The sequence below is a fragment of the Lissotriton vulgaris genome, chromosome 11 (genome assembly GCF_964263255.1).
Source record: "Lissotriton vulgaris chromosome 11, aLisVul1.2, whole genome shotgun sequence".
Lineage (NCBI taxonomy): Eukaryota > Metazoa > Chordata > Amphibia > Caudata > Salamandridae > Lissotriton > Lissotriton vulgaris.
The window spans coordinates 753,303,237-753,325,572 of record NC_141699.1 but is presented as its reverse complement, the minus strand read 5'-3'; the positions used below and the strand labels follow the sequence as shown (position 1 = coordinate 753,325,572).

The 22,336-nt window shown below is 43.8% G+C and overlaps 2 protein-coding genes across 2 annotated transcripts in view; one reads left to right on the top strand and one right to left on the bottom strand.

Moving 5' to 3' along the window:
- The window catches only part of LOC147683457 (2-acylglycerol O-acyltransferase 1-like), a 377,371-nt gene that overhangs the window by 14,164 nt on the left and 340,871 nt on the right, over window positions 1-22,336 (top strand). The gene's annotated exons all lie outside the window — the stretch shown is intronic.
- On the bottom strand, window positions 17,408-17,804 carry LOC147683458 (cytochrome c oxidase subunit 6B1-like). The gene has a single exon (XM_086944846.1). The coding sequence runs from the start codon at window positions 17,762-17,764 to the stop codon at window positions 17,504-17,506; it is 261 nt and encodes an 86-aa protein (XP_086800972.1). The 5' UTR covers window positions 17,765-17,804; the 3' UTR covers window positions 17,408-17,503.

Here is a 22,336-nt window from a genome sequence, read left to right as displayed (position 1 = left end):
GCTATTATTCCACCCACTCTGTGTGGTATCCCCTGAGCACAAAACTTCAACTTACAGACCCAAATATTACATTACAATGGCCTAGACAACTATCTTAGGCTCGCTTCATCGTGCACGAGCTCGGTCTTTGTGAAGCGGTGGCAACGACGGCACGTGCTAGCACCGTCTTCATGGAAAATATAAGCACTCCTGGGCTCTTGCAGCTTGTTACATAATAGGAACCCTGTCTGTGCGTCACTCAAGCGGGGGACTCCCACGGTCTTTTCCCTATCGTGGAAAACTCCATTAGAGAAGGAAACGCGTATCTGATGATCACAGGTAACCCTGAGTTTGGCCTCCTCCCTCGGCGACGCGCGTGACTCATTAGGACGTCTGTGGAACAGAAGTGCATAACAAGCACCTACGGGCACACGGACAGCGGGAGGGGGACGGACAGCGGGAGGGGGGGCGGACACGGACAGAGGGGGGCGGGAACAGCACACGGTCAGCAGTAGGGGGGGCGGGAACGGGCACTCACCTGGACTTTTTCTGGCGGCCGTGGTCGGCATGGAATGACAAAAACAAACATCAAAAAAAAAAAAAACGAAACTCTGCCCACCGCCCGATGGCGATGCTAAAAGGGCGGACAGGGAAAAAATCTCGGGAACGCCCCCCCAATCTGGTCCGGCCTTGACGGACAGATCCGGCTTCCAATGGCTAGCCTCCATTTATGGAGCTAGCCAATGGAAGCAGAGGCGGGACTAAGCCCCACACTGTAGGGACATAAGATTTCTCCTGGGCGGAGCTAGGAGCTCCGGCCCCAGGCGAAACCTAACAAGAGAACTTGGTTTCACTTATGTTATTTCTTATCCTCTTTTAGCTACTGTTAATGTGTTTTTAAGTATATTCCTAAAATCCCGCTACATACTTTCCAAAGTTTCTGTACCATTCATAGGGAGAGATTTTTCTTCCCAGTAGAGGGAGTTTTGTGGCTTTGGGATTATTTCAAACTAAAGTATCATCAGTTGCTGAATAACTTTTGATTTGGCTAAGCAAATTGCAGGTTCTAGGTGGGTTGCTTAGATGCAGTTATTTTTTTGAGTGTCAAGGCTGGTTTTAGTGCGAGTTCCCCTAATGTGTCCACCCGTTTCTTTATACACCAGCCCACATGGGAGCTCTGAAAGTTGAGAAGGAAATGGCTCTTGCATTTACCGTAGGTTCTAACGATCTACTTCTCTTTTTTTTGTGAATCTTATTAATCATTTCACAATTGATAGCTAGAGGTTTATTTTGTACCGATTTTAGGGATCTCCATTTACGAACTATGACTTTTTTTAATAGCTTTACGTAGTTTTTTTTTTAAAAATCATTTCACTAGGGATACAGTAGTATTTCCAAGGAAATTTGATTTTACATTTTCCACAGACCTGGCACTACGATTCCTTTCAGGCCAGCCATGGCGCCCTCCTATTTTCCCCCTGGTGCAGCGCATTGTTTGGTAACTCGGACACCGCTACAATTCTTTCAGCCTGTTTATGATCTCACTATCTATAATGGGATCGAAACACCACTGACAATCAAATCCACAGATCCGATATGATTGTGTATGGAATTTTCTTGACAGACTGTGCTGTTCTTGCTTTACTGATACGCATGTTGATCACGGTAGGCAAGTGTCCTTCTTGCTTGGTCACCCAATGCCCCTACTTTTTGCTCCAATGCTGATTGTTATGACTCAGAAAATGCACTGGAGCCTGCTGATGTGGGAATTGGTAACCCCATTGGCAAATTACTTTAACCCCTTATAATTCCCTAGTATATGGTACAGTAGTACCCAGGGCATGGGTGTTTTAAGGGCTCACCAGGGCCTGAAGCCCTGTTTTTGGTACCCTGAGTGACCCAAGTAAACCACAGACAGCAGGGTTGCAGGAGCAGTGCAAGCTGCTTGAACTCTTCTTTACTCTCACAGTGCGTGGCAAAGTCAATGCACAAATTGTAATATATGCCGGTCACCCCTAAGGAAGGCCTCCTAAGCCCAGGAGGCAGGGTGCATTATAATAAAGGTGTGGACATTTAAGTGTCGGCGTATACGTACCTATAACCTATAGTAGCCTTTACCATTCAAGGACACTATATTGATAGACGGTCTTTGGAATAACATGGGCTGGCACCCAGGCAAACCCGAGGTTGATAGATCCTTTCTGTTACTGCCTAAATATGTCATGTTTGGTAGCAAACAGCGAGCCTTATCATCCCTGACATAAATCTTGTGTCGAGGACAATGTGGCATGCTCCCTGGTGGCTACCTTAGATGTTGCCCACCTGGTTGCCCCAGCCTTTCCAGGGCTATAGCTGCCAGTTTGCTGTTGCTGCCACCAAGACAGGAATTTGACCTCCTGCTAGGAAGTGTGAACTCTCCCAGGAGTCAGAAGCAATGGCCTATACGGGAAGATGATCACACCTCTGTCCCTGACAGGATGGCTCGTGAAGTGGCACATCAAGATGGTGAGCTTCAAACACTGCACCGCCTGTGCTAAGCAACCTGGCTGCCTCCCAAAACAGGAAACCTTCTCCCCGTGCCCCAGGCACACTTGCACCCGAGTAGGTGCGAAAATTAGGTATTCAGGCAGTGTACACCCCCATAAGGCTAGCCACACCTCTAGGGTGGGCTACCTGGTCTGTAAAGCTAAGGAAGACTTCTGTCATTTTCAGAAGTGGTAGAATAGTGGGTTCTGGGTAGAAAAGGTGACCTTCACCCCTGGATGTGGTCACCTCAGGGGCATATAAGCCACTGGGGTTAGAAACCCATTGGCCACTTGCACCATGCCCCTAAATCAAGGATTTAAGGGCTACCCCAACACCAGAACCTCAGTTCTGATCTGGATTGCAACCAGGACAAAAGAAAAAACCTGTGCCTGTGACCACAGGTGTTATACTCTTCACCTTTGGCAATCTTCCTGGAACTGCATGACCATGGCTCATCCTGGAACAAAACTTGATACACCCTACATTTTTGCTAGACGTTGTAGCCTTTCACATTGGCTGGTCCTTCATTCGCCTGTCCTCCTTTTCTCTTCCTCATCACACCAAAGAGGAGTGAGTGAGTGCATAGAATGTACAGAGGATTGCTTTGTCTTATATCAACCGCACACAACAGGACAGAGTTGGATGGTCAGCTTTTGGTTGGCTTGGATGAAATAAAGAAAGACAAAACAGTAACCAAGTTAATTATTTATTATCACTTGCCATGCCTTTGCCAAGGAAGGCCTTCCATCTGGCATTCAGGCTTACCCCAGGAGATAAACAGCTGCTTCTACTGCTCTCACCAGAGCCTCCAAGTCTTCCTTGCATACTTGTGGAAAGCATTACAGCCTCACAGCTCAGATGTGCAGTGACTAATACTTTGCCAGTGCTGTGTTGCATGACTCCTTGGTTAAAAAGAAATGTTTGTGTGGTAGAGCCTACGTCCTGTATGTACACAGGAATCTTGTGGAAGCTGCTGTTTATTATACACTTTGCTAATGTGAAAACCGTTCCTACCAAATAGGAAGACCAAGGTAAGGACCGGTATACATTTTGAAAACTTGGGATTAGAGAAACATAATCCTCAGAAACCTACAGGGGAGAGACCGGAGCACCTTGCCAGCATTTCAGCATTTATTCTCTCAAGTGCATTCTGGTGTTTTCTGTTCAAAGTAGTTTAAGTATTTGCAAGTGGAAGGTGTTCACCATCCACGTTAGCTAGCTCTGTTAAAGCGGAACATCTCGGGACACACATCTTTCTTTGTAATTGTCACCCATGAGGAGAGACGTTACAATTAAGGGGTTGACCCAATGGTACTGGGACCTGGGTGTCTAGTAATGCATAGATAAGGGTCCCAGACTACGTATCATTCGCAAATGCACAGAGAATTACAAAGTTTTGTATACATATTACTTGTACCACGACGTTGAGTGATGTTATTTATTCACATCCTCATTATCATACATTTTATGTATAGTACATATTCAGTGTAAATACATGTGCCCGTAATAAAAAAAGGAAGAGGGGAAGGTGGTTTGTGAGGATCAAGATGGTGAATAGACACTTATAGTAGTTGCATGTGATCACACAAAATTCGATTGGTTGATATCACATGGGCACATAAATCGTAGCCCCATAAAGTCATGGTACGAGTAATATGTATACAAAACTTTGTAATTCTCTGCGAATGATACGTAGTCTGGGACCCTTATCTATGTAACATTCATGAGGAGAGAGGCAGAGAAGCTTTTTAGGTTTGGGGGTGCTTGAAAAGCTGCTTATAGTTTGTTGTCAAGTGCCACTCCAAGCACGCAGGTGCATCCCCGTATGAGCAGTGGTGGCTGCCTCTGAACCGGGGTGAAAAAAATAAATAATTACTTTTGCCGCCACCGCACGCCTCTCCATCTGCTGCACGCCTCTGCAAAAAGGATTTGTCCACTACCATAGCATAATATCCCCAGGCTTCTTGCTGAGGCTATTGGCCAAAACACTACTGAAAGTGCTCCTCCTTGAGCTGACATGGAGGTGTCTGTGATGCTGTCAATGACAGCAGTGCGACCCATGCTGGGCTGGGCCGGAAGAAGACCGAATCCTGATGTGTGACTGGAAGACCACTAACAAGAGCTTTAGCTTCCAAAAACTAGCTGAAACTCCCAGACTATTTGCACCATTGCTTCTACCCCCAACACAGGTGTACCATTTAGGAGTAAAACCTGTCTGCAGTTGGGAGCAACAGTTGCTTCTAGCCAACAGTCAGGCCCCAGTTCAATCCTTCGATAGAGATTTGTGTTTCAAAACAAAAACTAAGATTAGGTAAAGTACCTATTAATTAGGGACAAATTAGTTGCCGGTCTCCAGACATGCAATTTCCCTCTATGTGTGACAAGCAAGGTGGATTGTGGAGTAGAGTCTCCTAAGAGTAGTAAGAAGGCGCTCTTGTCACTCAGAACTGAGACTCGTCATTGTGAAAGGGAAGCTCCAATAACCTGGTCATTTTGTACAAGGCTAAAAAAAACAGGGGTAGGAAGTATGGCTGAGTGACTTAAACATTTGTTGCTGCAACAGTGGGTGATCCAAAGGTCACAACTATGAATTCTAAATTAATTTAAATTTAGAATAAAGTAGCTCTGCATTCGATTCTTCGTCAGCTTCTCTCGTCACTCCAACAGCATTCCAAGCTCTGTAGCATTCAGCATACTCTTCTCTAACTAACTAAGAACTGCCTCAATTATACCCTACAGAATTCATAGACCTCCCAAAAATGTTTCAATATCATGAAACTCCTAACTCTGACTGGACAGCCAAGGGGAGGTGATCATCACACCATGTTTACATATCACTCTTTTCAGTTAGCCATTTGTTATTCAACCCATCCCCTTAATTCTTTATTCAAACTTTGTTTCCCACCTGCACTCACTTTATTTTTGCAAAATTTATAATAGCGTTCTGCCATCCTGGTGCACTCTTTACCACTTGGTTCCCAGCCAGGACACTCGATGGCCTTGGCTTGTATTCAAGTTGTAGTCATCGTTCCGGATTCACTCTCAATGCGCATGCGCAGAGGAACATTTTGGTTGCGTGATTCTGCGTACTTTTGTCATTACTCGGACGGCCCAGAGGCACACTATTAATAAAATCAGGAAGACAAATGTTATTTTCAAGAATAAATGGTTTCACTGTATACCACCTATCTCTATTCTAACCCCATTAAATTATTAATACTTTCCCTGCGTTAGCATTCGTAAAATATCTTGTTTAGTTTCCAGTAAAGCAGATGCCAGGCATGTGATTTTCAAAGCAGCCATCTTGTTGGCAGCTGCGCAAGCGCAAGAAATCCCCTCCAAGCGAAAGTACGTCATACTACGTAGATGCAGTAGACGCATGCGTACTAAAGATTTTCAGTTAGGGGCCATTTTAGAATCTCACTTGAGATACTTGTTGGTAAAACGCATAGGCAGGCTTCTTCTTTCTTTACTGTAGTTTGTTGTGTATATTAATTTACACAATACAAGGCTAATACGGCGTTTAAAGTTACGTGAGGATTGCGTCCGAGCAAGTCTCGTTTCTACGAGTCCTTGCTCCATCACCGGCATACATGTGCATGCAATATTGGATGGAAAATTAAAGTTAGATGGTAAAGATTCTGGGATTTCACCATTACATCATAGGTAAGGCATGGACAAGCACAATAGGTGCATGGAAAAATGTTGCAGCATGGGGCAATGTCATGTGGGTTGGAGGGAGTATAATTAGATTGACCACACTTGCCATGAAAGGAACCTTTCAAACATAGATAGAGAGAAGTGTTGTGGGGATAGAAGGTGGCCAAGCACTTCATTGTGGTGGTTCTCTGAATAAACACTGGCAAGCTAGTACGCCTGAGTTTAAATGTTTTAAGACATGCACACACTGGTTTGTGGAAATAATGTCTCCATGCAGTAGCCAGTTTTGGCTTTGCCAGTGATTGGTTGTGGTCTTGGTGGTGATAGCAATGGTGACGGTGGTACTGGTGTTATGGTGATATTGGGAATATTTATTGTTTTGCCGTGGTACTGGTGGTATTAGTACTAGTGATGGAGGTGTGCTAATTGACATTGGGAGTGGTACTGATCGTTCTGTAGTATTGTGGCCTTGAACTAAAAAAGTTCCTTTAAAGTGAGCAGTGGAAGGATATAAGCTAGCCAATCAGAGTGATGATAAAGAGGCTGTCCTCCAGGGGAGGGATAAACACATGATGGACAAGGATTGCCATTGAATTACAAGCAAGCAAATTAAGTGACAAAGCCAGCCCATGGTAACCAATTGGTGGTCTGTGAGCTCCTGTAAATTATTTATTTGTAAGCCCACAATCCGCCTTTTGCAACCAGACAGTTTGCACGTCACCCCACTGAAATGTACTCAGAGATGAAAAATAAAATGGTAATGAAGTTAATTCATTAATATTTGATTTTTCATCACCCTGTCCTGAACAGAGTGTCAGGACGGGACGGGGCCTGCAGAATGTCAGCCGCATCCGGGAGGAAGATGGGCTGCCTTTGCACTTGTTATAAAGTGCACATGTCTTTTGCAGGCCATCTTGCGGCGGACAGCCACACATGTGCACTTTAAACCTCTCTAACCCAGCTGTCTTAAGACAGCTTGGTTAGAGAAAGCAAAAGTCTCCAGTGCCCTTGTGAGCGATGATAGAATCCGCTCCCACCAAAACCTGGCACTGCTTTGATGCTGGCTAACAGCCAGAGAGCAGCACCAGGATTGGTTAAGATGTTAGCTAGGGCACTGGAGTCATGAGAAGATGGGAGCGAGGAGGATGCAGCAGCTACCACGGTAAGTACATTTTTAATTTTATTTACTTCATTGTTTTTTATTTTATGAAACCACCCACCGACCGACCATTTGGCCGCCCCTCCACTGCTGAAGGTGGCAGCCATCACTGGCTTTTTGGCAGGCTCAACCAAAAAATTAGCATCCCATAAAGTGTCCATGCTTGCCTTTAGCATGACTTGTGTGGTGGAGTAATGTTGCCCTCTGTTTGGTTGTTCAGTCTTTTTGTTTTGTAGTCTCCTCTGCTTCAATCTCTTGCTTTTTGTTTGGACCAGAGCTCTTTCCAGCATTTGACTGACAGACACCTTACCTCCATTTTATGCATTCTGCCTGGTCCTCTGATTTTGTTTGTCTCTTAAGTGTCCTGTATCTTGAGACCACATGCATATACTGACCAAATTATTTTATCCGTACTTGTGAGCTTCAGAAGAGGCAAAACAATGTGCCTTAAGTGGCATTGCATCAGCTATGGGATGTGTAACCCAAGTCATAGGATTAATCATCCAACTTAACTAGCAGAAGTACATGTCCTGAGCAGTATACCTGTCATTGCACCAGAAGTCTTGGCCATGCAGATTTATGATGGACTCTAGGGTCACCTTCCCCGTAACACCTTCACAGGGTGACCCTTAAAGCATTGTGACCTTGTTGCACTTAAACGAGGAAGTAGCCCAGGAGAAGCACCCAAGGGTTGTGTAGTAATACGCTGATCAAATGGAAAGGAGCAGGACTCACCCAGAGAGCTTTTTAAATAGTGTTGGGAGACTAGCGTGCCTCTCATCCCTTGCCTTTCAGGATTGGTCGAGCACATGTTGGACATGTTTCTTACCCTATCTAGATTAAAGAAATAGGAGGAAGGTATGAGATTAGGAAAGGTATGTGTTTTAAAGTAAGGTAGGCAACCTAGCAGGTACAATGTTAGCCATGAAGGGAGGCAAACATAACAACCGTCTTTTCTCTTCTGCGGGCTAATGTAGCATGTTCCTACAGGGTTGCCCAGCAGAACGTATTATGGTGAGAAACATCCTTTACAACGCAACTTTTACCACGCAGTACCTTTACCACGCAGGTTTTTCAACGCAAGTCATTACAACGACTTGCGCTGGGGAGGCTCTAGGATAGGTAATAGTTTAATTTACTATCCAACACCTTCCCTACTATCCACAGGGACTTGAGTTGGAATAGTAAATTAAACTATTCACTATCCAGCACCCCCCAACGCAAGTCGTTGTAACGACTTGCGTGGAAAAACCTGCGTTGTAAAGGCATGCGTGGTAAAAGAATGCGTTGTAACAACGTACATCCATTATGGTGGTTAATTATTGAGCAATGTGAGAATATTGTGATAAACGTACTTGCCTTTTCACAGCTAAATGTAAAAGCTTTATTGAAAAGAATGAAATGGGAAGGGCTAGTCACGGAAAGCCCTTCGCATCAAAGCCTTTCTTTCTCCTTCACAGGTAAACTAACCCCTGGGCTTCTGAACTCTGAATAAATATTGGATGATGGATTCAGGTTTTGGAGTGCTGCCTACATCACATTTGATTATATCTCCTGAAAGCAAAGGAAAGTACAGAATCCAAACTCTTATGTGCGAATGGCAATAGTCTACTAGTAATGCTCTAGGCTTCGCTTGATTAGGATGGACCCAAAGCATTGCCCCACCATTAGCGAGGTGTCACTACAATCCCTTCACCAGGCTGTGTGAAGATTTGTTTTTCCTGTGGCTGCTGTCCAAGCCAGTGCTTGGACCATTTAGTGTCTCAAATTTAGCATTGTAAGAACTCCAGCCTTGGGTTGCTTGTGTTCAGGTAGGACCTGGCCTGGTAGTTCAGTATGGACTGTTTCTAGTGTAGCAGGGTCAAGATTGATTTCCATATAGCTGGGTCAAAACTGAGGGGGCATAGTGTACAAAATAACAATGAGGTGCAGCCCACAATAATTCCCAGTGCTTGAGATTAATTCAAGCATTCGATCCACCACTTTTTTGTATTCTTCAGTGGAATGCCCTAAATGGGACGGATATACGTGAGTCCCATGCACACTGTTCCAGTGGAATCAGGCTATTCATGACCTATGAGCCATAATGAGGGCAACACTGGATTGGGATTGCTTGTGCTCTGGTTCAGGGACTACATGTCCTAGTGGTTTGGTCTGGACTGTTCCTATCGGAGCAGGGTCAAGGCTGATATCCATATGGCTGTGTCCAAACTGAAGTGGCATAGTGTGCAAGAAAATATGGACTGGGATGCAGCCCCAATTAATTACCAGTATCTGAGATTAAATCAAGCATTCCATTCATCGCTTTTTTATGCATGGAGCAAGAGACTTACTGGCAAAATGTATCCACCTGAATAGCTGGAATTAATATTTTCAAGGTAGAATACCTTCCTAATGTCCCTGGTTACTGCCATTCCCCAGAGAACTGGATACGAGCTGCCTCGGACTCACAGTCCCTTGTATTTAATTTAGATTGCGGAGTTCAGAAAAGAATCTCTATCTAGAACTTCAAGTTGCTGTTCCCCAAATGTCTAGCACTAAGTCTGACCCCATGAAGAGCCCTGTTGCTGTGTCTTGCTGGGAGAGTTTACTCTTTTTCTCTGGATAGAAGCTGTTGTTCCCCCTCAAACAAGAGCAAGTCCTAAGTGAACTGAAGGCTGCCTGTAGGATCATTTGACTGTAAGGTAATGCCTCAGAGCCAGATGGTTCTGCAGCTCTGTAGGCCTTGTCTCGATCCAAGAGTGATCTGACAATATCTGTGTTACCCGATGGTGTAAGACATTTAAGACTAACTAAATCCTACTCCTGTTAATGAGTTTGTGCTAAACCATTAGTTGTACTGCTGTGTCTTAGACTGTATTTTGTCTCCATTCCAACTAAAGAGCAACACATTAGTTTCCATTTCAACTAAAGTCCTGTCCATTTCTGTTGACTGTAGCTTGTCTCTGGCATTTGGGATTATTTGAATTGTGATTTTTTTTTGTCATACACTTCAAGCTATGCCTCTCTGCATGATGGTACTATAGGACCCTAAACCAGTGCCTACCCTGAATTATGCTGGAACCAGTGGTTTCAGGTTATGAGGGTTCCACTGACATTACACATGGACTAATAACTGTCAGAAAACACTGTAGGTACACTAACCTTCTTAGACAAATCCAGCGGGGCAATGCGTAGATCCCAAAGCCCCTTTGTCAAACACTCCACCCTGCACTGCAGTACATAGGGGAAAAATAACCAGGAATAACGTAAAGAAACTCTGCTGCCCTCTTCCTAGCGAATCTCAAGGCTTCAAGGAATGTGCATACACTAGGGTAGTCCTATCAGCTCCTCACAGCATGCTGTAAGTGAAACAACAAACAATCATTACTACAATAAGCACTCTCACACACTCTCTCTGACAGTGCTTGCTGAATTTCCTTCTTTCTTTTCAGTCTTTGAACTTACATGCGTTCCTATGGTAACATCCTTTTTGTAGCAGGCAGCCAAAATATTCAGGTAAGTCAAAATAAGATAGTAAAGACAAAGTTAGCGCAGAAAAACTCTCTCCCTGAGAGTTTGCGCTATATCTAGAATAAAGCAACAGTGAGTACTGTTGGTGTGATAAGTTTCACACTTGCAGGCACAATGAAGAAGGTGCTCAGCAGCGCAGGTTTTCAGTGCAGAGCCTAGGTACACTCTGCGCTGGGTTGAAGCGCTGCACAACAAATGCCCCTCTACTGAAATGCCTAAGCAGGTTCTAAGGATTAATGTTGGCGAGTGAGCGTTGCGATGACGCACTCCTCGCAATAAAAATTCCAAAGTTGAATATCTCGAGGATTCCCGGTTCCAAGCGCACACTCGCGAGACACCAGGGAAAGTTCAGAGCACCCGGTTCCTACCGCACTCACGTGGGACCCAAGATGATGCAGGAGAGTTCTGTTAGCAAGCATCCAGCGCGCGGGCAGACAGTTCAGGGAAATACTGGCAGCTTCCAAGTAGCTGCGAGTGAATTGCGTCCGGAAACTAGCCTTACCAGGATTCTGCTGCGTCCACCACACGGCTTGTCAAGTGCAGCTTTTCGTAACGGCTCCGTCGATGATTCAGGAAGTGAAAGACTCAAATCAGGTGACAAGCACTGGATCCCCCTAGAGGAAGGCTAAATATAGCAGCCCAGCCTCCAGGTATGAACCGGTTGCCTGCCCAGATGCATGCTGGTTAGAGTAGGTCCCCTACCTACCCACATGCATACAACTCCTGGGTGGGGTCATGACAGAACTACTCCGCAAAGGTGGCTGTCCAGGCGGACTACCAGGTTTAGTAGGGTGGCGGGCATGAAACCGTCCGAGGAGTAAGGGACAATGCAGGTTGTTAACTGGTTCCCTGGTGCGTTCTTCTGGATCATAGCCTTTCCAGTGTATGTGATATTAGACCCTTCCTCTGGTTTGCTTGGAGTCTAGTATGTTCTATACCTCGTGTTTCTCCTCCCCCTTCTAATACAATAGACTTAGGACCAGCAAGCAAGCGAGTGTGGCGCAGGCACTTCTCTAGCTTACAAGGAATGTTTTTGTAGCCATTCCAAGACCTGTTTCACGTGAGTAACATGCTCTGTGACATTAGAAGAGTAGATCAAGATGTCGTCTATGTAAACCATACACATCTCGTCTAAGAGACCCCGCAAGACTTCGTCCATGACATACTGAAACTCTGCTGGGGCGTTACAAAGTCCAAACGGCATTACTTGATACATGAAGAGCCCAAACTTCCTATGGAAGTCAGTCTTCCACTCGTCGCCCTTCTTCATTCTCACCAGATGGTAGGCTCCTCTGAGATCTAACTTGGTGAAAATGTGGCCCCTTTTAAATGGTCCAGCAACACTGGTATCAAGGGAAGGGGATACCTGTTATTTATTGTGACTCTATTAAGGGCTCTGAAGTCAATGCATGTTCGCGAATCGCCTTCTCTCTTAGGAATGAAGAAAAGAGGTGAGGAAGCAGGGGGAAGACGAGATTTGTACGAACCCATTGGTCAAGTTCTCATCCAGATACTCCCTCAAATGTTGCGTTTTGGGCTCGGTCAAGGCATAGACCCTACTACATGGGATCGCAGCTCTAGGAACCAGGTCTATCTGACAAGCATAGTCTCTGAGGCGGGAGATGGCTAGCTTCGGTTTTGTCAAAAACTGAAGAATACTGTTGATACTCGGAAGGTATTGTGGAGACACAGCCCAGTATGTGTTTGGTACATCCCGCAGCTAGGAACAAGGTTTATGTATCTACAGGCTCACCATCCAAAGCGCGCTATTTAGTATAATGTTCTTTACAGTATAGTGCATCCATGACCACTGACCGGTTTGCCCATCCTACTGTGGGGTCATGGAGTGTCAACCAAGGCATCCCTAGAATCAAACGAAAATATGGCGAATCGATCAGATCAAAAGTAAATTGATTTGGAATGATGCTGTCCAAATTGCATGAGGATAGGCTGGGTATGGTATCTGACTGGGTCAGACATCAGTGCAGTTCCATCTACTGCTTTCACTGGTTCGGGTACAGTCTTCTGCAAGGGCACACCTATGTCCTCCGCGTATTTCCGATCTATAAAGTTGTTGGTGGCCCCGGAATCCACTAAGACTGGTACTCATTTTAAGACTTTGTCCTCCAACCACAAAGAAATGCAAACATTGAGGTGTGGGATGGTATGTTGTACGGTATTGGTGATCATTGGAGACACTTCACCGTCAGAATGCCCCGAGCGAGGGGTCTCGCAACCTCTCTTGGCTATCAGCTTCCCAACTCCTCTTCGGGATTCCAGGCCCCATGTTCCAGAGCTTGTGTCTTGAAAAGAGGCCTCCTTTCCGGAAGTGTTGTATGGGCCTTGTATTCCCGACTGAAGTTTCCTGCCTTTCTACAATAGAGACAAAGACGACGTTTCCGTCTCTTCTCTCGTTCTTCTGTGGTTAGGGGCCTCGTGTTCCGCTCATCTGCATTGGTTCTGGACCCTCTGAAGCATGGGCTCCTTCTCTGGAAACAGGATGACCCAGAGGAATGTAGAATTTGAAGTCGCCCTTATTCTTATTGGTCTTTCTTTCTTGCATCTGATGGTTCAGTTGAACGGTCAGATCAATTAGCTCCTCACAAGTATGGGGTAATTCGATCACCTGGACAAGAACGTCCTTCAGCTCTCCCCGAAGTCCTTGATAAAACAAGGTTTGTTTGTTCAGAGGCCAGTCTGTTTCCACCACAAGCCGGTTGAACATGGTAAACTTAGGAAAGGAGGTCCTTAGTCCCTTGTTTGAGGGAGAGCAGCTCTCTATCGGAAGTCAGTTGGTGCGTTTTTCTGTCGAAACGTAAGCATCTCTGTGTAGAAATCACTAAAGTTGTACAACACAGGGTCCTCTCGTTCTATCAAGCGGATGGACTAACTGGCTGTGTCCCCCCAAATAAGACATGACAAAGGAAGTTTTTGCCTGATCATTGTGAAAGATGGTTGGTTTACACAGAAAGTACGGCCGGCACTGGCTAACAAAGATCCCAAACTTCTTTGGGTCACCATAGAAGCGTTCTGGTTCCGCTAGAGGGATCAGCGGACAATTGACAATCTGAACAGGGATGGTATCACCAACTCAAACAGAGGGAATGTGAGAGGATGAAAAGAACGCTGTACTGGTATGCAGGCTCTGTAGGCTGTTCCTTTGACCTATGCTGAGGGGGCGGTAATGTCCATTCTTTGATATACCGCCTCCCTGGTGGATCGGGGTGGCCCTTTCTGCTTAGCCCAGGCACTTACCTACGCATGGTACCCATCTCGTTCCTAAGTTCTTGCGATTCGGTACAAAATGCATCAACTTCTACAGGTAGGAGTGTGGTAAGCACTACATTAACATCCATCGCCCAGGCTAGATGAGTGTCTTTGGCTTGTCACTCTGTCAGGTTACACTGTAGGTACACTAACCTTCTTAGACAAATCCAGCGGGGGCGATGCGTAGATCCCAACACCCCTTTGCACTCACCCACAGGGGTATGTCAAACACTCCACCCCGCACTGCAGTACGTAGGGGATAGGGGGAAAATAACAAGGAATAACGGAATGAAACTCTGCTGCCCTCTTCTAGCGAATATCCTAGTTCTGGGCCTCCAGGAATGTGCGTACACTAGGGTAGTCCCATCAGCTCCTCACAGAATGCTGTAAGTGAAACCACAAACCATCATTACTACAATAAGGACTCTCTCACACACACACACACTCTCTATCTGACAGTGCTTACTGAACTTTCTTCTTTCTTTTCAGTCTTTGAACTTACATATACTTCTATGGTAACATCCTTTGTGTAGCAGACAGCCAAAATATGCAGGTAAGTGAAAATAAGGAAGTAAAGACAAAGTTAGCGCTGGAAAACTCTCTCCCTGAGAGCTTGCGCTATATCTAGAATAAAGCAACGGTGAGTACTGTTGGTGTGATAAGTCTCATGCTTGCAGGCACAATGAAGAAGGAGCTCAGCAGCGCAGAACTTTAGTGCAGAGCCTAGGTACACTCTGCGCTGGGTTGAAGCGCTGCACAACAAATGCCCCTCTACTGGAAATGGCGAAGCAGGTTCCAAGGAATAATGCTAGTGAGTGAGCGTTGCGATGACTCGCTCCTTGCAATAAAAATGCCAAAGTCTAATATCTCGAGGACTCCTGGTTCCAAGCACGCACTCGTGGGACACCAGGTAAATCGGGGAAAGTTCAGATCACCCAGTTCCTACCTCACACACGCGAGACCCCAGGTGATTTAGGGAAAGTTCTGTTAGCATCCAGCGCGCTGGCAGACAATGCAGGGAAATACTGGCATCTTCCAAGTAGTTGCGAGTGGGTTTGTTCCGGAAGCGCGCCTTACCAGGCTTCTGCTGAGTCCTCCACAAGATGTGTCAAGTGCAGCTTTTCGTAACGGCTCGGTTGATGATTCAGGAAGTGAGACTCAAATCAAGTGACAAGCACCGGATCCCCCTAGAGGAAGGCTATATATAGCAGCCCAGCCTCCAGGGAAGAACTGGTTGCCTGCCCAGATATATGCTGGTTAGAGTAGCTCCCCTACCTATCCACATGTATACAACTCCTGGGTGGGGGTCATGAAAACAACTAGCCATTTACTAGATATTGGCCCTTAAAGCTTAGTTCGTAGAGGAGAGTTCTTATAGGTACCAAACCCATTTACAGCTCCAGTAGTCCACCTTGTATAGCATTGAAAGTCAGTTGAGACTGTAACTGTTTTTGTCTTGAACTCTGTCTGATGCTCATCTGTCATTGACCACTGGATGCCCTGGTATTTCCTAAACCCACTGATGGAAATTTGTGGACAACACACTGTGTAGCCTGTAATAACCTGGTGCCCTCACCTAATATATCGGCTATTCTAGTGAGACATTAGTCCCAAGTCTTTATACCAGTTTCTGCATTATTAGGACAAGTGAAGAAATGTCTTGAGCAAAATTATATATGAAATAATTAATTGAAATGATCTGGAAGTGTGCTGGTTGTGGTGTTAAAAATGTGTTTTAGCAGTAGATCACTAGTTTGGCTCCTGTTATTCATGGTGCCCTTGATTCAGCAAAGAATTTGATACATTTTTCTTCCAGAAGTCAGCAGCTTTTTCTTGCCACAGAAGGCCAAGCTGGCATGCAGTGTAAGACTGGTCGTAACACCAAAGACTCCTTTCATCATTAAAATAAATATACATTTTCACAGTGGTTCTTAACTTTTTGACTCATGTGGACCTCCATCTAAACACTACTGGAATCCGGGGACCCCGCTGAAATATTACTGGAACCTGGTGACCCAGATTGAATCATTATTAGAATCCTGAAACCCCCCACGGAGTCATTACAAGAAGCCAGGGACCCCTCGGCCTAAGCATCCTCCGGGAATTGTTCTGCAAAACCATGCACTCAAAGTACTTAAATAAGCATTCATCTAACAAATATTCAAATTATGACATTTTTCATTTAATTTGCACACAAATATAACAAGAAAACAACAGTCTAATTTTACTGTGAAGGTTGGAGTTTTTCTAAATTCAATTGAGGCCATCCATTGTCCATACTATTTTCTATTTGACGCACTTGCTCTGCTTCCACGGATCAATCTGAGTATGGCCACTTAATCTTTAGCCTCAAATTTCATCTACAGATTGTTTACATTTTTTAAATGTTGCTTCTTTATTTATACACACTTTATTAATCTGCTAATATTCTTTCATTTTCTTGGCAGGTGCACTCCCTGAGTTGGCTTCATGGACCCCCCTAGGGGTCACTGGACCAGAGGTTAATAACCACTGTTCTAACACATTGCACTCTGCGCCGCTGCAGGCCAGCCACAATTTATTTAAAATCTCCAGGTCTACCTGCAGATCTGAATAAATCCCATGAGTAACTGTGGATGCAATTGGAATTGCATTATTGATTTCGTTCTTTAGCTTTGTATAATTGAGGGGTTCACCTTGGCTCATATGCTCTATTTGCACATTTACTCGCGTTATGAATTCTTACATTTGATCCAAGTTCAAGTTCAAGTTCAGGGATTTGTATAGCGCACTACTCACCCAGAGGGTCTTAAGGCGCTTGGGGAAGGGGGGGTTCAGTTTTTGTCGAATAGCCAGGTTTTGAGTTCTTTTCTGAAGGAGATGTGGTTTTGAGTAAGGCGGAGGTGAGTGGGGAGTGAGTTCCAGGTCTTGGTCGCCAGGAAGGAAAAGAATCTGCCACCCATGGTGGATTTTCGGATGCGCGGGACTGCGGCGAGGGCTTGATTGGACGATCTAAGTTGGTGGGTTGGTGTGTAGAAGGACAGTCGAGTGTTGAGGCATTTGGGTCCTAGTTTGTAGAGGGCCTTGTGTGCGTGGGTGAGAAGACTGAATGTAATTCTCTTGTTGACGGGAAGCCAGTGGAGGTCTTTTAGGTGTCCGGTGATGTGATCTTGGCGGGGGATGTCCAATATGAGTCTCGCTGATGCGTTTTGGATGCGTTTGAGTTTTTTCTGTAATTTTGCTGTGATTCTGGCGTAAAGTGTGTTACCATAATCCAGTCGACTCGTGACCAGTGCGTGGGTGACAGTCTTTCTTGTTTCCACCAGACTATCACAACCAATAAAGAGAACCATTAAACCTAAGTGTTCAGCATTGTCAGACATTGCTTAATAATCTTCGTTCTTTGTAGCAATCTTTTGCTTAAATCTTCCCTGGAAATGTGCCAGCTGCTCTCTCCTCATCCCATTTCGTCACCCACGAGACAGGACACAAGCATTTGTACACTTTAAAATACCATTCACAAGGCTTGGTATCCACTCCTTTGGCACTCAGTGCATTATTGCATCGGTAGTAGTCACGATAATTTTGATAGCAGTTCCTTGACTGGTTAATATTTGGAAAGCGGGCGTCAAACGGTGCTGTTTTGAAGTTCTCAATCTTGGTCAGGATGTCATCTGCCATGTTTCACCTAAAAATTATTGTTCTCTTCCTGCACCGCCCGATCAGATAATTGCATTATGATCCCCCTGGACACCCATGGCAATTTCCAGCTAAAACTCCCATTAATTTTCTTTAAAAAATATATATATATATTTTAGGGATTGATTGGCCCTCATATGACATCAGTGATGGACTGCGATTACTCCGTCTTTGGATGATTTTAGTAATTTGTCAAAGGTGTAAACTGCCCTTCCACTAATGCTTAACCCAACCACAACCAATAGACTCTTCTTCTAAGAACACCTGCCAGATTTAGGAATTGCTGGAGCTAAATGTAATCAAATTGTTGCCTGAATAACTTAAGACGCACTGTCCTAGTCCGGTTTGTTTTGGTTTTTGACTTTTTGGGTCTTAAAAATGGATACAATATGGAATTCAAGCATAAAAGGAAGGATACATCACATTAGAATGCATGACGCAAAATAAAATTACGAAGCGGCAAGCTGATGTGCTAGTCATTATTGCTTCAAATGATGACACAGGGTTTCAAGTGTAACAAACCGAGATATGAGGTAGAATTATTAGTTGGTCACTTTCAAGCAGGCAGGAGGGATGGTGGTTGAGGGTGGGGGTAAGGGTAGAGAGATGGTGGAAACATGGAACAACATATATATGCTGTAAGATATCTGATTCCTAAACTCTGCTGCTTGCAACCATAATATTACCATGACTCCATCAGGATAGGAGACAAGCATATCCCAGGGATGAAAAATACTTACCACATTTTTCAAATCCTGTTCAATTATGCCTCAGTCTTTGTATGTTGTTTGGTTGACATCTGCCGTGAAGAAACATTTCTCACTATTCTCTATAATGCAAAGTTGTGATGGTTTTCTTTCAGAGACCAGTGTTTTAGTGGGACCGGCAACTTTCTAGAGCGTTTGAATTTTTTCTTGCTGAAAAGAGAACAGCATTGACAAATTGTTTTTTTTTTTGTTTCCTCAGGGATTTGAATATCTAAGCGGAAAATATGTTCACAGAGTAGAGCGTATGTGTGAAGGAACGCTTCATTAAAGCTTTCAAATGGCTCAACAATATAAACAAGCATTGGCAAAGGGGAAAGATTCAGTGCAGGTGTAAAGATCGTCATTTGTCCAAGATGAGTCCATGCAGTCAACAAAGTTTGAGTTAGAGGATGACTGCTTAAAAGAAGAAGACTTCTCAGCAAAAAGAGGTATTGCACGAAGAATCTTCTTAGGGGAGTAGATTGGCTGTTGATACCTTCACTCACTCATAACGACAGTGACTGGAGTTTGTATAGACTTTATGACTGTGCCCTCATGTTCCACAAACCCTAAACTTCAAAAGTACATCCTTAAACATCGAGGGGTAGGATTGATGATCTCAGTGTTTGTTGATTGATTGATTTGTCTGAAATTTTGAACTTCCTTTTTAGGTCTGGCCTTTGATAAAGCTTTAACTCGTTCACTAGAACCATGTATCCCACAAATACTTTAAATAAAATGTTCCTAACATTCACCGCATCCAGCATTGTGTAATGGGTCGGCATTCTTAAGTCACTTAGGGCCAGATGTAGGTGGCCCAATACCGGTCGGTAACGGACGAAATTACCAAATTTCGGCCGTTACCGACCGGTATTGGGCATTTGGGATGTAGGTGGCCTAAATTGCAAATTCGGTAATTTACCGATTCGGTATTTTAAGGAATCGGTAAATTACTGATTCCTTAAAATACTGAATCGGTAAATTACCGAATTTGCAATTTAGAGAGCACTCAAATGAGTGCTTTTCCCATTTTAGGATTCGTTATTTACCACCAACTATAAGTTGGTGGTAAATAAGGAATACCTTTGAAAATGCAAATCAGTTCATTTTCAACTGTGCCATGTGGCCGACATACATGCCCTTAGGGCATGTATGTGTGCCACATCTGCACACAAGCACGATTCAGGGGTGCAACAGGGTGTCAAAGTGACACCCTGGCACCCTTGAATATGTCCCCCATTTTACCGAATCTGTATTTACCGATTCGGTAATTGCCATTCATTCCTATGGGCCTCCAGGCCCATAGGAATGAATGGCAATTAACGAATCGGTAAATACCGATTCGGTAAATACCAAATCTTACTGATTCGCTAATTTTTACCGAATTTTTTGCTACATAGCATTTACCGATTCTAAATTACTGAATCAGTAAAATTCGGTATTTTAGAATCGGTAAATAGTATTTACCTATCTCCCCTCTCTGGAAAGCTGATACCATACCCTGATAAAAAGCCATTCCGACCTGCATGCTAATTTATTGAACCAAGTCGAAATCAAGTTCATTATAATTTTGTAGTCCGAATTTAAAAAGTGTAATCGGTTGATAAGATTTGGGGTCAATAGTATTCTTGCCATTTTGCAGAAAGAAAACCACATTCCCTGAATAATAAGACAGAGGGGGTACTCCTCCTTTCAAAACAAAGTTGGCTTAGATAAGGATTTTAATATTCTTCAAATACTTTATAATATTTAGAAGAAAATCGATCTGGACCACAAACTTTGCCCCCAGTTAAGCTTTTCACCACTTCCTCCAATTCTTCCATAGAGAAGGGACTATCCACAAGCGCCTGACCTACCTCGGACAGTGCTGGGAATCGGAAAATGATCTAAAAAACAATCTGGTTCCCGCCTATCCGCATTCGGTGAGATACTATAGATACTCTTAAAAGAAATAGTGTTTTATTTCATCCTTGGAAATGCGGCATGCCCTTGTTGTAGGGCATTTCACAGCACTAATCGTATTTGTCACAACTGTTCCCAGGTCTTCATGCCATAAACCTGTCTGCAAAATCACTATCTTAGTATATTTTTGTAAAATAAGGGGAATTTTGCACATCAATTTGAACACATTATTATTCTCAAAGGGCCAATTTTGCTTCTTCTAACGTCTTTCTAATCAATTCTGACTCCATCAAGAATCTCTTAAATGTATAGTTAATCCGAATCTCCATTCGCGCTTTCTACTCTTTCAGAGCTTTAAATTGAGCTATATCTTTTGAAATAAAGAAGGCTTGCAAGGAGGCCTCCATTGTAACCCAAAACATATTGGTGTGGGCTGAGCCCATATTTTAATTTTTTTTTTAAACTCAACTTTATCAGCCCCTATCTAGCTCTCATCTTCCCAATAAATTGTATTGAAAACCCCCCATGGGTGTTTGGGTGCCGTTTCTCTAACTATCATCTCAAGCTCTAATACAAAATAGTTGGAAAACCCACTCAGCAACAATTTGTGATGCTTGAATCTAACTTCAGGTGAGGTAAAGAAAATAATAAACGTGTGTCACAATTTTATATCTGCTGGAAAAAACAAGTGTGCTCCCTTAAACAGAGAAAAACCGTCTAATAGGGGTCTACTAATCCATAAATTCTTAGATATTCATCAAGAATTCTCACAGTCTGCTCGGTGGGTGGGGGGCAGGGGGGGGGGGAAGGATGTTATGACCAATGATGACATGATTGTACTATTACTTAATAAAATGCATATAAAAATGTTTAAAATAAATAATTCTCACAGTCTTAGATTATGTTGTTTCTGATTACTCGTAATATCTAATCCAAGATCTTGTAAACCCCCCCCCCCACCCCAATAATTTCCCCAGCAGTTGTAGCAAGTAAACGGACCTGGATGATCTTCCACCGTGGCAGACACATTAACCAATATTAATTCCAAAGAACTTATTGTGCAGCTCAATCAACACTACCATCCTTCATTGTCAGCTTGCCATGTGTGAATCTGTAGCTTTGATGCTCTTCTGGATGTAAATAACTACCTCTGTGTGTGCAGTGCTTCCCCAAAGAGGAGCACTTGAAACACACCTACGTATTAAACATGGAAAACGTTGTTTTTTTATTAGAGAGAATATGAGTTTCTTGCAGAACGATTAAAGGTTGGATTGTGTCCCTTAATTTAATCCAGGTCTCTAATGCCTACCTGTGGCCTCGCATTGTTCAGCCCATTAACATTCAGTGAGAACAACTTCACAGTTTCACACTTTTCCAATGATCTTCCTGGAAATTATATTGCTCATTGATAATGATGATATATCGCTTCATAGCATTATGATATTCTATATATTAAAACCATTTAGCCCAAATGATCCCAAACCCATTTATTGTACTCTTCTATGTGCAAGTGTACAAACAGCAGTGAAATGTTGTGAGACACCAAACCTATAAATGCATAGAAGCGGTACAAAAATGCACGTGCATAACAATAAAGCAGCAATAGATTAACTTTCCTATAAAGTGCAACCATTTTCTAAACTCCTACCAATCTCGCACCAAGTCGAAAGTGTATATCTAATAATGTGTGTTGTGATTGTGAAAAACCCCAATTAGGGCCAGGACCTTCCAATCAAGACTGGTTTTAGCTCCCCATCTTGCATAGCCACCCTTCCTACTACATCTGGTCTAAAGCACCTCTTAAAGTTCCTAAAACCATTTCTCAAAAACTCAGTGCAAAATCGCACTTCCAGTATCTCCTTTTTTCATGACCTCCCCAGTATCTCTATTCCCCCTGCTATAGCGA

Bases quoted from the DNA above. Each gene is read 5' to 3' on its own strand.
- LOC147683458 (XM_086944846.1), bottom strand. From the start codon at position 17,764: ATGGCAGATGACATCCTGACCAAGATTGAGAACTTCAAAACAGCACCG.